Source organism: Mesocricetus auratus, unplaced genomic scaffold (genome assembly GCF_017639785.1).
Source record: "Mesocricetus auratus isolate SY011 unplaced genomic scaffold, BCM_Maur_2.0 Super-Scaffold_100676, whole genome shotgun sequence".
NCBI lineage: Eukaryota > Metazoa > Chordata > Mammalia > Rodentia > Cricetidae > Mesocricetus > Mesocricetus auratus.
The window spans coordinates 38,075,311-38,089,522 of NW_024429266.1; the positions used below are offsets into that span (position 1 = coordinate 38,075,311).

At 47.2% G+C, this 14,212-nt stretch overlaps 1 protein-coding gene across 2 annotated transcripts in view; it reads left to right on the forward strand.

Annotated features, from left to right (window-relative positions):
* Window positions 1-14,212, forward strand: part of Lamc2 (laminin subunit gamma 2) — a 65,447-nt gene that overhangs the window by 37,273 nt on the left and 13,962 nt on the right. For both annotated transcript variants that reach the window (XM_040737964.1, XM_013114274.3), the window contains 9 exons: window positions 4-126; window positions 1,705-1,894; window positions 5,783-5,895; window positions 6,823-7,041; window positions 7,610-7,792; window positions 9,244-9,489; window positions 11,162-11,307; window positions 12,974-13,133; window positions 13,415-13,620. In XM_040737964.1, the coding sequence (XP_040593898.1) occupies window positions 4-126; window positions 1,705-1,894; window positions 5,783-5,895; window positions 6,823-7,041; window positions 7,610-7,792; window positions 9,244-9,489; window positions 11,162-11,307; window positions 12,974-13,133; window positions 13,415-13,620 (1,586 nt within the window). The remainder of the gene's footprint in view (window positions 1-3; window positions 127-1,704; window positions 1,895-5,782; window positions 5,896-6,822; window positions 7,042-7,609; window positions 7,793-9,243; window positions 9,490-11,161; window positions 11,308-12,973; window positions 13,134-13,414; window positions 13,621-14,212) is intronic.

Below are 14,212 nucleotides of genomic sequence, written 5' to 3' on the forward strand. Positions count from 1 at the left end.
CAGATGTTGATGGCTGGAAAGCAGTTCAGAGAAACGGGGCTCCTGCAAAGCTCCACTGGTCACAGCGCCATGGGGACGTGTTTAGTTCTGCGCGAAGATCGGACCCAGTCTACTTTGTGGCACCTGGTATGTGAGGGTGATTTCTGTAGAAGCTGATGTATAGGACTACAAAGTCAGGATAGGCAAACTGAGTTGGAAAATGTGATGTGGGATCCGTCCCCCTTACTGGAGGCAGAGCAGCTCCTGGAGGCAGCTGGAGTTCAGGCCCAATTTGATAAAAGTCACCATGTCCTGATACTCTAGACCAATCCAGGCATCCTGGAGGTCAGCCCCTGCTGAGAGGCCCCTGGTTGGCCACATGAGAAGTTTCTAGATTTCCCAATAGAGCATGAAATCAAATTTGATGGGTCTATGGAAAAGCAAAAACAAAGCATGTGTTTTTAAAAAGTTACAGTTTTTAGTTTATGAATTTGTATGTGTCTGTATGTGGGAATGCACATGTGTGCAAGTTCTCTCAGAGGACAGAAGAGAGTGTTGGGCTTCCTGGAGCTGTAGTTATAGGTGATTGTGAGCAACACAATGTGTGTGCTGGGGTCTTAACCCAGCTCCTCTAGAAGAGTAGGAAGCACTCTTTTTTTTTGTTTTGTTTTGTTTTGTTTTTACGAGACAGGGTTTCTCTGTATTGTTTTGGAGGCTATCGGTCCAGCCCGGCCTCACAGAGATCCGCCTGCCTCTGCCTCCCGAGTGCTGGGATTAAAGGCGTGCGCCACTAACACCCGGCTGAGCAGGAAGCGCTCTTGAGTGTTGAGCCATCTCTCCAGGCCCAAAGCATGCGTTAAAGCTTCAAAAATATTGTCAGCAACTGAGTGACAAAGGTCTTGCTGTAATTTGAATCATAGTTAATATTGCCTTAACTAATGAGTACTTCCCAAGCAAGTTGTTCTTTTAATGTCTATGAACATCAGTCCTCTCGACTATTAAATGAGAATGGGTATGCCAATAGTCAGGAATTGTTGCCATCAAATAGAGCTGGGGAGATAGTCTGTAAAGTGCTTGCTGTGTGAGCATGAGGACCTGAATTCGGATGCTACGCACTCACACGGAAGCTGTAGTGATACATGCCTGTAACCCCAGCCCTAGAACACTGGAGATATGAGACTCCCTGGGGCTTTCTAGCCAGAGAGACTTCCCAGATTTGTGAGTTCCAGGTACAGTGAGAGACCATGTTTCAAAAACTAAGGTGGAAAGAGATAGAAGAAGACACCCAACTTCAATACCCAGCCTCCACATGTCTGTTCTACATACATGTGCACACACACATTCATGCTCACCTGTACACACACAAGTAGACACACATCAACACATGCACATAAATATGATGTCTGCAGAAGTGTTCTCTGAGGTAAAACACTCTGTAACAAATGGCACTCTTGCTGTTTTACCTTGAATCTTTGTATATCGGCCTGTCTGTAATGGTCACGCCATGAACCATCTAATAGGTAGAATTGTCTAATAATGAGGCTCCTTTAGAGCCATCTTCACAGTCAAAATATCATACCCACATCCCATGACACTTACTGACCCTTCTGTCAGGGTGGTCCGGGGTTGAAGGGACTCCCACTGGAATTGATAACATTAATTCAGTTTGTTCATGTACTTGCCTTTGCAGCAGTACCATTGATCTTTCAAAAATCTGTTTCACAGCCAAGTTTCTTGGTAATCAGCAAGTGAGCTATGGACAGAGCCTGTCTTTTGACTACCGTGTGGACAGGGGAGGTAGACACCCATCTGCTTACGATGTGATCCTGGAAGGTGCTGGTCTACAGATCAGAGCTCCTCTGATGCCACTTGGCAAGACGCTTCCCTGTGGAATCACGAAGACTTACACATTCAGGTAAAGAGAGGCCACAAGCGCACCAAACAGTGCAAGGTGTGAGTCCCTTGTTCATACATTCATTCTGGCATGCATTGGTTCGGTAAGCTCTTCTGAGTCGGATGAGTTGCCAGGCATGGTGTTATATGCAGAAACAGGACCTGTTCCTTCCTCTGGTAGCTGGTAGATGCATGGTCATGGGGAGGACATGATGGCAGTACCACCTACTGGATGACTGAGATGACAGGGTGGAGGATACAGGCATTCTGAACAAACACGGGAGGTACAGCTGTACTGGGGTGATGGAGAGAAGTGTCACAAGATGAGGCAAATGTGGAGAGCAGTCTTGAAGGAAGGGAAGAGTGGCAGTTAACAGCCAGAGGGAACGTGCTCGGAATTCCCCATAGTTGAACGTGAGTGGGGGGAGAAGTGAGGTGAAGTGTAAAGGGGAGGACTGAGGTCAGAGAAACTGGTGTAGGTGACATCACAGAGACTGCACTCATCCTGCTTTGGAATGGTGTGCTCAGAGAGGCAGGGGGAGGACGCTGTGCCCACTCCGTGCTCTGGACTGTCTTAGTGACTAGGAAAGAAAGATGGAAAGGGAGCTTGGTCTACCCAGAGCAGGTGGCCTGGTGAGATGTGTAACATACCTAAAAGCAAGCACAGAATAATCCAATAGCTACTTTTAGTGGTGGTATGTGTTCGTTTAGGAAGGAAGTTAATTGTGCCCGGAGTCATCAAGGAAAGTTTCACAAGGCATCAAGTGTGTCGGCTGAGAATGGAAAGATACACAAGGCTTTTCCAGAAAGAAAAATTAGAGAAAGACAACCTCCACATGTGAATTTCTGAGGATGTGCAGAGTCGTTATACAGGGGCAAATCTCTCTCTCTCTCTCTCTCTCTCTCTCTCTCTCTCTCTCTCTCTCTCTCTCTCTCTCTCTCTACACACACACACACACATGCCTGGTATCCTAAGAGTCCAGAGACTCTGTTGGATCCCCTAGAATTAGAAGTAGATGGTTGTGAGCTGCCATGTGGGTGCTGGGAACCAAACCCAGTTCCTCTGGAAAAACAGCTGGTGCTCTTAACCACTGAGCCATCTCCCCAACCCCACAGATGATATTTTGAGGCTAAAACATAGCATGCATAAGGGACAAATGAGGTTGAAAAGTCTGGAAAAGATTTATCAGGCTGTATCTTAGGCGTTATCATCTAGATCTTGTCTGTGCTGGCAAGATAATGGAAAGACACTGAGGGACTGTATGTCAAGAAGTGCCTCTGGTTGGTGGTGGTGGTTGGTTAATCCCAGCACTGGAGAGACAGAAGCAGGCAGATCTCTGTTAGTTCGAGGCCAGCTTGGGCTACATAGTAAGTTCAGGACAGCCTGGGGTACACAGAGAGACTTGTCAGATAAAAGCACTTGCTGCTCAGATCTGGTAACTGGAATTTGATCTCTGGATCCCACAAAAAATAAAAATGAAAAGACAAAACTGCCTCTATAAAGTTGTCCTCTGAGCTCTGCATGTGTGCTGTGACAAAAGACAACCCCATCATGCATACATACACACAATAATAGGTTAAATTTTTAAAAAATTTACGTTAATTGTGTGTGTGAATGTATGTGTGTGTGTAGGTATATGATGTGTATGCATGTTCGTGTGTGTATGAGTGTGTCTGTGTGTGTAGGTATATGGTGTATATGTATATGTGTATGTGAGTGTGTGTGCACACATATGTAAGTGTATGATGTGATGTGTACGCTCAGAGGACAACCTCAGGTGTCAGTCTTCACCTCCTACCTCATCTGAGACAAGCTCTCTGTGCTGTTTGTAGTGACATACACTTAGCCTGCCCTCAATTTCCCAGGAATTCTCCTATTTCCACTGTGAGTACAGGCGTGTACACACACAACTTCTGGGAGCCTTTATCGTTCACTACAGATGTAGCAATTAGTATTCTAGGTATCAACAGCAGAGTATTTGTTACTGCAAATTTGGTTGTATAAAGAATATATACTGGGTACTTTGTATTCTCAAATAGGTCCCAGAGAAAGGACCTCTGGATCTCACACTCCGTAGCCTTAGTTTTTCCCTTTGATACAGCACTGAGAAGCCCCCTTTAATGAGTTTACAGCAAGCATTTCAAGTCACATCCCTCCTGAGACTTAAGTTTGCCAGGACGTTTTACAAGTTACGTCCAAGGGGGAGACATGAGGCACCTGCTTTTCTCAAGGCCCTGTCTGCCCTCCCTGCTCTGAGAGATAGACATGACCTATTGTCAGAGAGTTGTTAAATGTGCCTGTGGGCATAAAAACTAAAAGCCTTGTGGGATATAAGGCACTTTAAGAGAATTTTTAGAAGGAACTTCTAGAGAATTCTTAGAAAGAACTCTTAGAGAATTTTTAAGGAGAACTTTTGAAAGAGAACTTTAAGAGAGAGCTTATAGAGGGGAAATTATTAGAGAGAACTTTCAAGGACAAATCTTAAAGAGAGCTTCTGAGAAAGAACTTTTTAGGAAGACCATTTTCTTGAAGAACAAAGAGCCATGAAGAGAAATGCATGTGTGAGCCAGTTTTTTCCTTTTGGCCCTCAGATCATAACTTTTTAGCAAGCCCTTAATCTGCCTGCTGTAAGCCTCCTGCCTGAGCCAATGATACACAAGTTTACATGAGTTCTGGGGATTCAAACTCAGGTCTTTGTGTTTGCATGGCAAGCATTTTACCCACAGAGTCATTTCCACAGTCCTGGGGAACTGAACCGGCAGAACTCACTCACCATGGACCAGTGAGGGAGCATGGGGGCCAACCTGAAGTAGAAGCAGTTAGAACAGAGAGAGGCAGACACGCAGCGCACACACAATCTAAGGACCTGATTCGCTCAGTGTTTCTTATTCTGATGATATGTACACACCCTGCCTGGCTGCATCCTCATCTCCTCAGCTTAGTGAATTTATTCTTTGGGGTTCAGATTACATGCTTTCTTTGTATGGGCTGTCTCCAAACCCCAGGCAAAGTTACAGACACATCACGTGTTTCTATGGTGTTCTGTTTGTGAATTGCTAACAGCACTCACTGCACTGCGTGGTGACTGTTCACTGAGACTCCCCTGGCTGAATACTGATCACCTCTACCTAGTTTTCTTTTCCTCCAGTCCCATAATTTCTCACCCAAGCCAAGAACACAGTCAACTTTTTTTTTCACTAATTTATTCATGCATTGCAACACTGGATTGAAGGCAAGGCTTCATACATGTTAGGCAAATACTCTACCACTGAGTGGCATCCCCAGTCCCACAACCACATTTTATTTAATCAGTCAGTGAATGAAATGAAAAGGGTTTTCGTATAGTCAGTATTCCAATAAAAAGAATGCAGAGACTACTTGTAAATGCACCAAGGCATTCCAGTGACAGATGCAGCTCAGTGGTAGAACCTCGTGTGTGTGTGTGTGTGTGTGTGTGTGTGTGTGTGTGTGTGTGTGTGTGTGTGTGTGTGTGGCCTGGGTTTGATCCCCAGCACTTACAGGACATTTCAGGGAAGGCATAGGCAGATTTGGACAGTTGAATCATTTAAGAACGAAGGTAAGAATGAAGTGCCACTCTCGAGGGCCAGCACTTGGGGAAGCCAAACGTGTTTAGTACTGCAATGTCAAAGAGTACATGTGTCTGTGGGCTTGCGAACAACTTTTGCACTGACCCCTGGAAGTATATGCATCGAAATACCCTCCACTACTTCCTGTGGGATTTGCCCTCCTGGTGGATGGAGAAATCTCAAAATTCTGTCGACCAGGAAGCCTCCCTCCAAACAGGGCACCAGAGCCTAACTGTTCCCACCTTCTCAGGCACAATTTGTATCAGATAGCAATGTGGCATGACTTGGATTTATAAGCATTGAAAAATGTTCAATTATGCAGATTAAATGAGCATCCAAGCAGTCGCTGGAGCCCCCAGCTGAGCTATTTTGAGTACCGAAGGTTACTGCGCAACCTCACAGCCCTCCTGATCCGAGCTACCTACGGAGAGTACAGTAAGTGACCAAGAGAGCAAAGATCTCATCCTTAGCTTCCAAGTTCTATGGGTGGCAGCAGGCTCCAAGCAAGGACAGGGGCTACCTGATGCTTTTCACTCAGAAATCCTGAGTCTGTGTTTCATATCTTTTTTTTCCTAAAAGGAAAAAAAGGTCATCTCTCATGACTAATAACAAATGAATAATGAATAGTAAATACCTGCTTTGCTTCAGTTCAGTTATATGGAGGGGATAACCTACAGTTGATGAGCATTGACATCACCACAACCCCATTCACTCCTTGAGTTGTTAGGCTCACTGCTACGGTGTTTGGGCATGTCTTCTGTTAATTCCCCTTTGGGAACTTCCCGTGTTGGGTCTCTTAATCCCACTGCAATGATTTAAAAGGGAGTTCCCTACACTTCTAAACACTGTGTCCAAGGAAGTGTGGCTGTCCTTCCATGTCCATATCCGCAGTGCCACAGATATAGTGGGGAGCAGAAGAATGGCAAGTAGCAGTTTGTCGAATTGTTACTGTTTGCTAGGTACACTGTGCTCCATTTAATTCTCACAAACAAACGAAGGGGCTAGATAATGCCATCACATCTCTTCTAAACTGAGTATATGAAGTCTGGAGAGGTCAAGGAATTTGCCAAATTCACACAGCTAATGTGGATTCAGCCACAATTTAGACCCTCATTTTCCTGACTCCAGCACACAGACACCGACTGCTATAACTTCCATGTACCATCGTGCAAACACTACCTGGGTAGAAAAATGAAACCCTGGCTGATCTTGAATTAACAATGGTCAAGCAGGCTGGCCTTGAGTTTGCAAAGATTCTCTTGCCTCTGCCTCACAGTGTGCTGGGACTACAGGCCTGGGCCAGCTGCCACTCTCAATCGTGGTTTTAGACCTTGCTACTTCTAATTTCTGCTTCTATTGCAGGTACGGGATACATTGACAATGTGACCCTGGTTTCAGCCCGCCCTGTCTCTGGAGCCCCGGCCCCCTGGGTTGAACATTGTGTATGCCCTGCTGGATACAAGGGACAATTCTGCCAGGATTGTGCCTCCGGCTACAAAAGAGAGCCTGCAAGACTGGGGCCTTTCGGCAGCTGTATTCCCTGTAACTGCCAAGGGGGAGGGACCTGCGATCCAGACACAGGTAAGTGAGAGGAAACCTGGACCAGGTGTCTGGGGGTAGTCAGATGATGAGTGGGTCTCCTGTAGGGGCAAGAGCTTAGGAAGAAATACCATACCTGAATTCACGTGGGAGATGGGGAAAGAATGGGGAGCGTGGGACTGAGGTCAAGGGAGATGGACGTGGTGACAGTACACTTGACCCTTTCTTTATGGAAATGCCACAGGGATTCGAGAGAAAGGTGCCAGGTTACAGGAAATGACTGTCATGTTCATTGCAAGGCGGGGGGTCACAAGAATCGTGTGGGAAGATCAAAGGCAAGTCAGGGTCTCACTGGGGGTGACAGCAAACAGAATGACCGCGAAGGACAGGGGAGCATTGCGGATAGAGAGGAAGTGTGTGTCTATGGAATGAGGGGTGAGGGTGTCAGCCAAGGTGGTGGCCATGTTTATCTTTGGTTCAAGGGTGGGGATGTACGCTGGCTTTCCAGTGCTGGGTGAAACTTTGGGAAGGCTTGGGGCTCTGTCGTCTGATCCCCACATTCATCCACACTTAGAGAGATATTGGAAACTCTGCCATTTCTCTCCTCCAGGGGATTGCTACTCGGGGGATGAGAACCCTGACATCGAGTGTGCTGACTGTCCCATTGGTTTCTACAATGACCCACACGACCCTCGCAGCTGCAAGCCATGCCCCTGCCAAAATGGGTTCAGCTGTTCAGTGATGCCAGAGACAGAGGAGGTGGTGTGCAACAACTGCCCCCCTGGGGTCACAGGTAAGGTCAACAAAATGTCCTTCGCCACCTTCTTCCTGGATGGATGCTGAGGGCCTGTGCGGACAGCTTCCACTCTGGAGGATTTCTGGGAAGTCATAATCACTTCAGTTAACGCACACCTTCTAAGGATAAGTATTTGTGGGGTCTAAGCTGTGTTGTGCATTGAGCAGGGACAGGTGCAGTTGTGGAGGAAAAAAGCATAATCTGTTTTTGTTGACATTCCTGTGTGTTTATTTAGGGAATGAAAGTTTCAGGCTAAGTACATGGTCTAAGGGCCCCTGCCCCCCAGGGTCTTCTGTAGCCCAGGTGGCAGACCTTGAAATTAGTTTTTGAGGATGGCCTTTACCTCCTTTTGAAAAAATATTTATTTTTAATTATGTGTGTAGAGGTACCCACTGTGTTCAGTAGAGGTCGCCGTATCCCCTGAAGCTAGTCAGAGGTCATTGTGGATGATCTGATGTAGACACTAAGAACTGAACTTGGGTCCGGGGCAGGAGCAGCCAGGGATGCTAACCACTGAGCCACCTCTCCAGCCTCCGCCTCCCAAATGCTTCGAGTGTAGGTGTATGTCACCAAGCACAGTTTTATGCAATTCTGGGGGATCAAACCCAGGGTTTTGTGCATGCCAGGCCAGTAATCTTCTGAGCTGCAACTGTAGCCCTGCTTTGTTATTTTCTAATGAACTAGGGTACAAAGGAAAATGCCATGACCTCTGAGTGTCACACACCTCTTTTAGCCTGAAGAACTAAGTGTTCGCAGCAGCCTTGATACCATTGAAATTTCACTGCCTTTGCCTTCCTGCTAGCTTTTACCCAGCTAGCTAATTCAGCCTCTGTGTGGTGCTACAACCTTCTAATGTGGGGTGACCAAGGCCATAGAATGGCAGGCCCAGCCCCTGCCACATGCCCCTGCTCCTGAGGGTCCTGTCCTGGGGGCCTGGGATTAATGTTTTAGTTAGGGTTTTGTTGCTGTGAAGAAACACCATGACCATGGCAACTCTCATAAAGGAAAACAGTTCATTGGGGCTGGTATACAGTTCAGATGTGTTTAGTCCATTGTCATCATCGTGGGAAGCATGGTGACACGCAGGCAGACCTGGTGCTGGAGAGGTAGCTTGAGAGTTCTGCATTTGGATCTGAAGGCAGCAGGAAGAGACAGTGACACCTCAAAGGAAACCTCAAAGCCCACCTCCAGTGACACACCTCAGTAAGGCCACACCTACTCCAAAAGGCCACACCTCCTAATGGTGCCAATCCTTTTGAACCTAGGGGGCTGTTTTCATTCAAACTACCAGGTGCCTTAGACCTCTCTCTCTCTCTCTCTCTCTCTCTCTCTCTCTCTCTCTCTCTCTCTCTCTCTCTCTCTCTCTCTCTCTCTCCCCGCCTCCCTCCCTCCCTGCTGCTAATGGGTAGCAATCTGGGGTGACCACATGTTCCTTTGTTCCTTCCCAGGTGCCCGCTGTGAGCTCTGTGCTGATGGATACTTCGGAGATCCCTTTGGGGAACGTGGTCCAGTGAGGCCTTGTCAGCGCTGCCAATGCAACAATAATGTGGACCCCAGTGCCTCTGGGAATTGTGACCGGTTGACAGGCAGGTGTTTGAAGTGCATCTACAACACAGCTGGTACCTACTGTGACCAGTGCAAAGCAGGTTACTTTGGGGATCCTCTGGCTCCCAACCCAGCAGACAAGTGTCGAGGTAAGACTATACCCCCTAGACAATTTATGCACCCCTATTTCTTCCTCTCTGTATATGTGTGTGTGTGCATGTGTGTGTGTGCACATATGTAAACACATATGAGCTGGCTGGAGTGCATACATGGACACAAATGTAAGACAAGGAGAACTAATGTCATGAGGCAACCGGTTCCATGACCAGACTGGCTCCTGACCAATCTGCATCATTCACCCACCAGTGTCCCCTGCACCAGACTCTGGAAGCAATGCTGAAGGCTCTCAAATGGTTAAACCTGGTTGGGAGAAGTAAAAAGAAAAAAGGTCAGGTTTACATTCCACAGATAAAGTGGGACCACATCCTATGCCCAACCCCAAGGCAGGTAGGCAGAAAAGAAGCTGCCCGACCTGTCACAGGGGAGCAATAAATGACTCACAACTGAGCCTGAACAAACCCAAGTGGGGAGGGGTCAGGTTGTAAAGCAGTTTAAGAGACCCTCTCAGGAAGTCAGTGCGACTGTGTGCAGAAGGCAAGCACCGCCCCGCCGGAAGTTCTCCTAAGGAAGCTCAGCATCAAAGCACCAGGTGGGGGAGGTGGGGGGACGGCTGCGGGGTGGAGGTGGGGCTAAGGGCTGCTTCAGCCCGCAGCACAGGTGTGCAGGTGCGTCGCTCAGCTCAGCCTTACTCAAAACCATCATGTGCATTAGAGTCCAAGCCACGTTCAGCCCTTAAACACAGATGCTCATGATGACTGTGGTGTCTGGCACTTAGAAGTGCCCCCATTATCAGGTCCTTACAGCAGAGTGTCGACCTGGAGATGCCCGAGGATGCATGTGACCGTATGTGATGGTTCATGCCTATAATCCCAGCATTCACGAGGCTAGGGCAAGACAATCCCGAGTTAGAGGCTAGCCTGAGCTTCTGAGCAAGACCTAGTTAGGGTGCATAAATTACAACGCTATCCTTGTTTTAGATTTTATTAAAATTAGACCATACACTTCTTCACTTAGCTATGTAGGGCCTGTCATTTGCCTGCAGATTGCACTAAATGGCAATGATGAAAACATCCTAGCTCCTGGGGAGTTGATACACTAAAAAAGGAAGAGGCATGGAAAATATGTGCAACACAGAACACTCTGCTCTGAGAGCAGCCTGTGATCTCCAGAGCAGCACCTCACCCACTGGTACATCTTTGCCTCCTAAACAGAAGCTGGTACACAGTAGGGCTACTGCCTCCTCAGGCCTTTCCCGCAGTGGGAGGAAAGGAACATCGGCTCTTCTGAGCTCTCACAGTAGCTAGCTTCCTGGTTATTTGTTCTAGGACCTGAGCAAATTATTCAAGCTGACTGAGCTCACATTCCTCATCTGTGAAACTGAGGGCAATGTTTACATCTGGCTTAAAACAGGCCCTTAAAAATGCACTTTATAAGCAAAATCGGGGTGCCGGTAGGCTTTTGGTTTAGTGAGAGGAGGAAGATGAGAACCCTCTTGGTGCCTCTTCATTCACACACAGGGATCACACTTGTGCGATTCCTAGGGCTTGTTTGTGTAGGAATGTGCTTGAGGCCACAGCCAAGGAGAGATCTGACGCAGTGTGAGTGACAGGGGCTGGACACAGGTTCTTTTCTCTCACCACGCCTCCTTTTCTGGGATGAGTTGGTTGGAGATGCACCATTTATCTGCATCTTATCTCTTAGCCTGCAACTGCAACCCCATGGGCTCGGCGCCTGGAGAGTGTCGAAGTGATGGCAGCTGTGTTTGCAAGCCAGGCTTTGGCGGCCTGAACTGCGAGCTTGCAGCACTAACAAGTTGTCCTGCTTGTTATGATCGAGTGAAGATTCAGGTAAGCCCTGCTTCTCCTCCTCAGCCCCCAGCCCCAGGCAGATTCCGAATGGCTCTGTGCCCTGGTACTATCACAGGTGAGGAACCCCCAAATTTCCTGGGGATTGGTATTGATGTTACTTTTTTAAAAAAATTGTGACGGGTGGTGAGAAGGCTCAGTGGATAGAGGCAGACCTGACAACCCTGAGTTCAATTGTGAGAACCCACGTAAAGTTGGAAGGGTAAACCAACTTCCTCCCGGATGTTATCCTCACGCTGGCATGCCTGTGCGTGCACGTGCACACACACAGGCACGCACACACACAGGCACACGTGCTTGCTGGAACACACACAATAAATGCAGTAAAAAATTGCAATTAGACGAAAAATACTGTGTATAATAATTTTACGGTAGGTTTACATTCTCATCTATGCCATTTTCAACATCACCTGGCAGATCCAGTCTTACTTGGCACTCATAAAAACTTAGTGGACCTGGGGGGAAAAGCATTCTGAATTCACTTTACAAAGGTTAAGATCTGAAAAAACTTGTGGTTTTCCAAAGTGGCATGGTCACATGGAACTGGGACTTCCTCTCGTGTCCCCCAGAGTCTGAGTCCAGTGGCTTCCCATTTGTCCTGGTTAAGTTTGTTTGTTTGTTTTTGTTTTGTTTTTGTCAACTTGACAGAAACTAGAGTCACCTGGAATGAGGTACCTCAACTGAGAAAATGTTCCCATCATATTACCTGGAAACAAGTCTGTGGGACATTTTCTTAAGTAATGATGGATATGTAAGAGGCCCAGCCCACTCTGGTGGTTCTGGGCTGTGTAAGAGCAGGATGAGTAAGGCCTGGAGAGGGTCAGTAAGTCAGGAAGCAGTGCTCCTCCATAGTGTCTGCTCCAGGTACTGCCTGGAATTCCTTCTCGAACCTCCCTTTATTATGGGCTGTAAGCAGCAAAACAGAATAAACCCTTTCTTCTCCAAGTCGCTTTTGGTTATGGTGTTATCACAGCAACAGAAAGCAAAGGAAGACACCGCTAAAATGTGCTACTTTCCAGTTGGGTTCCCTCCGACTCTACATATGTCCTTACAACACAAGTTCCAGAGCAGATCATGGTGACTCATGTTTGTAATCCCAGTGTGCAGGAGGCTGAGACTATTGCCCGGAGTTCCAGGCAATCCTGGGCTAACTAGTAAGCTTCAGATCGGCCTGGTCTACAGATGAGACCCTGCAGCAAAAAGTAAAATGATAAAATTAAATTAAAATTTAAACTTCAAAGATGAATGTCGTTAATTACTAGTAATTATTTTCTAGAGGAGAAGATAAGGGACAAATTAAACTTCATATGTAGAACAAAATCTGGTTTTTTTGAGATTTTTTAAAATTATTTTTTCTTTTTTATTGTAAATGTTGCCAGTGAATTTTTTCTTATATTTTATTTTTTTCAATTCATTTTACATACCAACCACATCCCTATTTTATAGATAAGAAAATGACTTGCCAAGGTCACGGGCTAGAGTAGTGGGCCAGGATCCACACTCAGTAGGTGTAGCTCAAGAGTCTAAATTTCAACCACCATGACAGATTCAACATGTCTGGCTGTTGTCCCCTGGATACCCGCTGCAGCTCTGGGGATGAACTCTGGTCCTCGTCCCGTTTTCCGATTCCTTTCCTGTGTGCTTTCAGATGGGCCAGTTTACCCAGCAGCTCCAGAGCCTGGAGGCCCTGGTTTCAAAGGCTCAGGGTGGGAGTGGCGGTGCAGTCTCCAACTCGGAGCTGGAAGGCAGGATGCAGCAGGCGGAGCAGGCCCTTCGGGACATTCTAAGAGAAGCCCAGATTGCAGAAGGTGAGGAAGGCCAACTCCCTATCACCTAGGAGATTCGTGCCCTAGAAAGAATTGCAACCCTAGGTCACAGACTCTTTTGTGGCCGTCAGCTCTGCGGTATCTGAAGCCAACCTTAGTCTGCATGGAAGTGGTGTCTATGACATTCTCCTGGCGCCTGAATGACAGAGAGAAAGAACGGACACAAGCATGTGTCGCTGGTGCTTTTCTCATTTAGCTCCGAGTTGGCCTTGTGGGTTAACTTGTCACTCTGCATCAGCCTTGCTTTTCCTCTTTGTATGCAGGTGCCAAGAGAACCCTCAGTCTCCAGCTGGCCAAGGCAAGGAGCCAAGAGAGCAGCTTCCGGAACCGCCTGGATGACCTCAGGATGACTGCGGAGAGGATTCGGGCCCTGGGCAGTCAGTATCAGAACCGAGTTCAGGATACGAACCGGCTCATCTCTCAGATGCGCCTGAGCCTGGCGGAAAGCGAGGCTTCCCTGCAGAGCGCTGTACGTTTGGCTGTTTAGGGCTGGTTAGGGTATTCATTGCTGCCATGTTGGGAGCTGCCCCACAGGCCTCATTGGCTCACTCTCTGTCCCTAGTTTTCTTGATCTACTTAACAGGGAGCTGGGGTTTTCTTCTTTGTGACAGATGTATCTCTCTATCCCTTGTGCCTTTGCCACCTGCAGTTTTCCATGCCACCGGATTATACACCCCTCCATAGTAGACTTCTTTCTGGCTACATTTTCACAACAGACAGAATCCCGACTTTCTGCTTTGCTTTCTGTAGAATTTAGTTTAGTTCATATTTTTATTCTCAACCCCTAGTGTCGTATGTGATTATTGTATTTGTTTGCTGCATAAGTACAAAAAAATTAAAGAAATGAATTAATGAGTGAGGAAAAAACAAAAAGAAGAGGGGAAGAGAGCGGAGAGGTGGAAAGGAAAGATTCTGATGGGGACATTGGACTGAAAATGAAAGCTTCACCTGGTGCCTGTGATTCAGCACAAACTCCTTGTGTAGTTCGAGGTGCAATAGGAGAGGGAGCTATGACCAAGCCTCGTATATTTATGAGTTTGAAGGCTATGGAGTAACTGGGC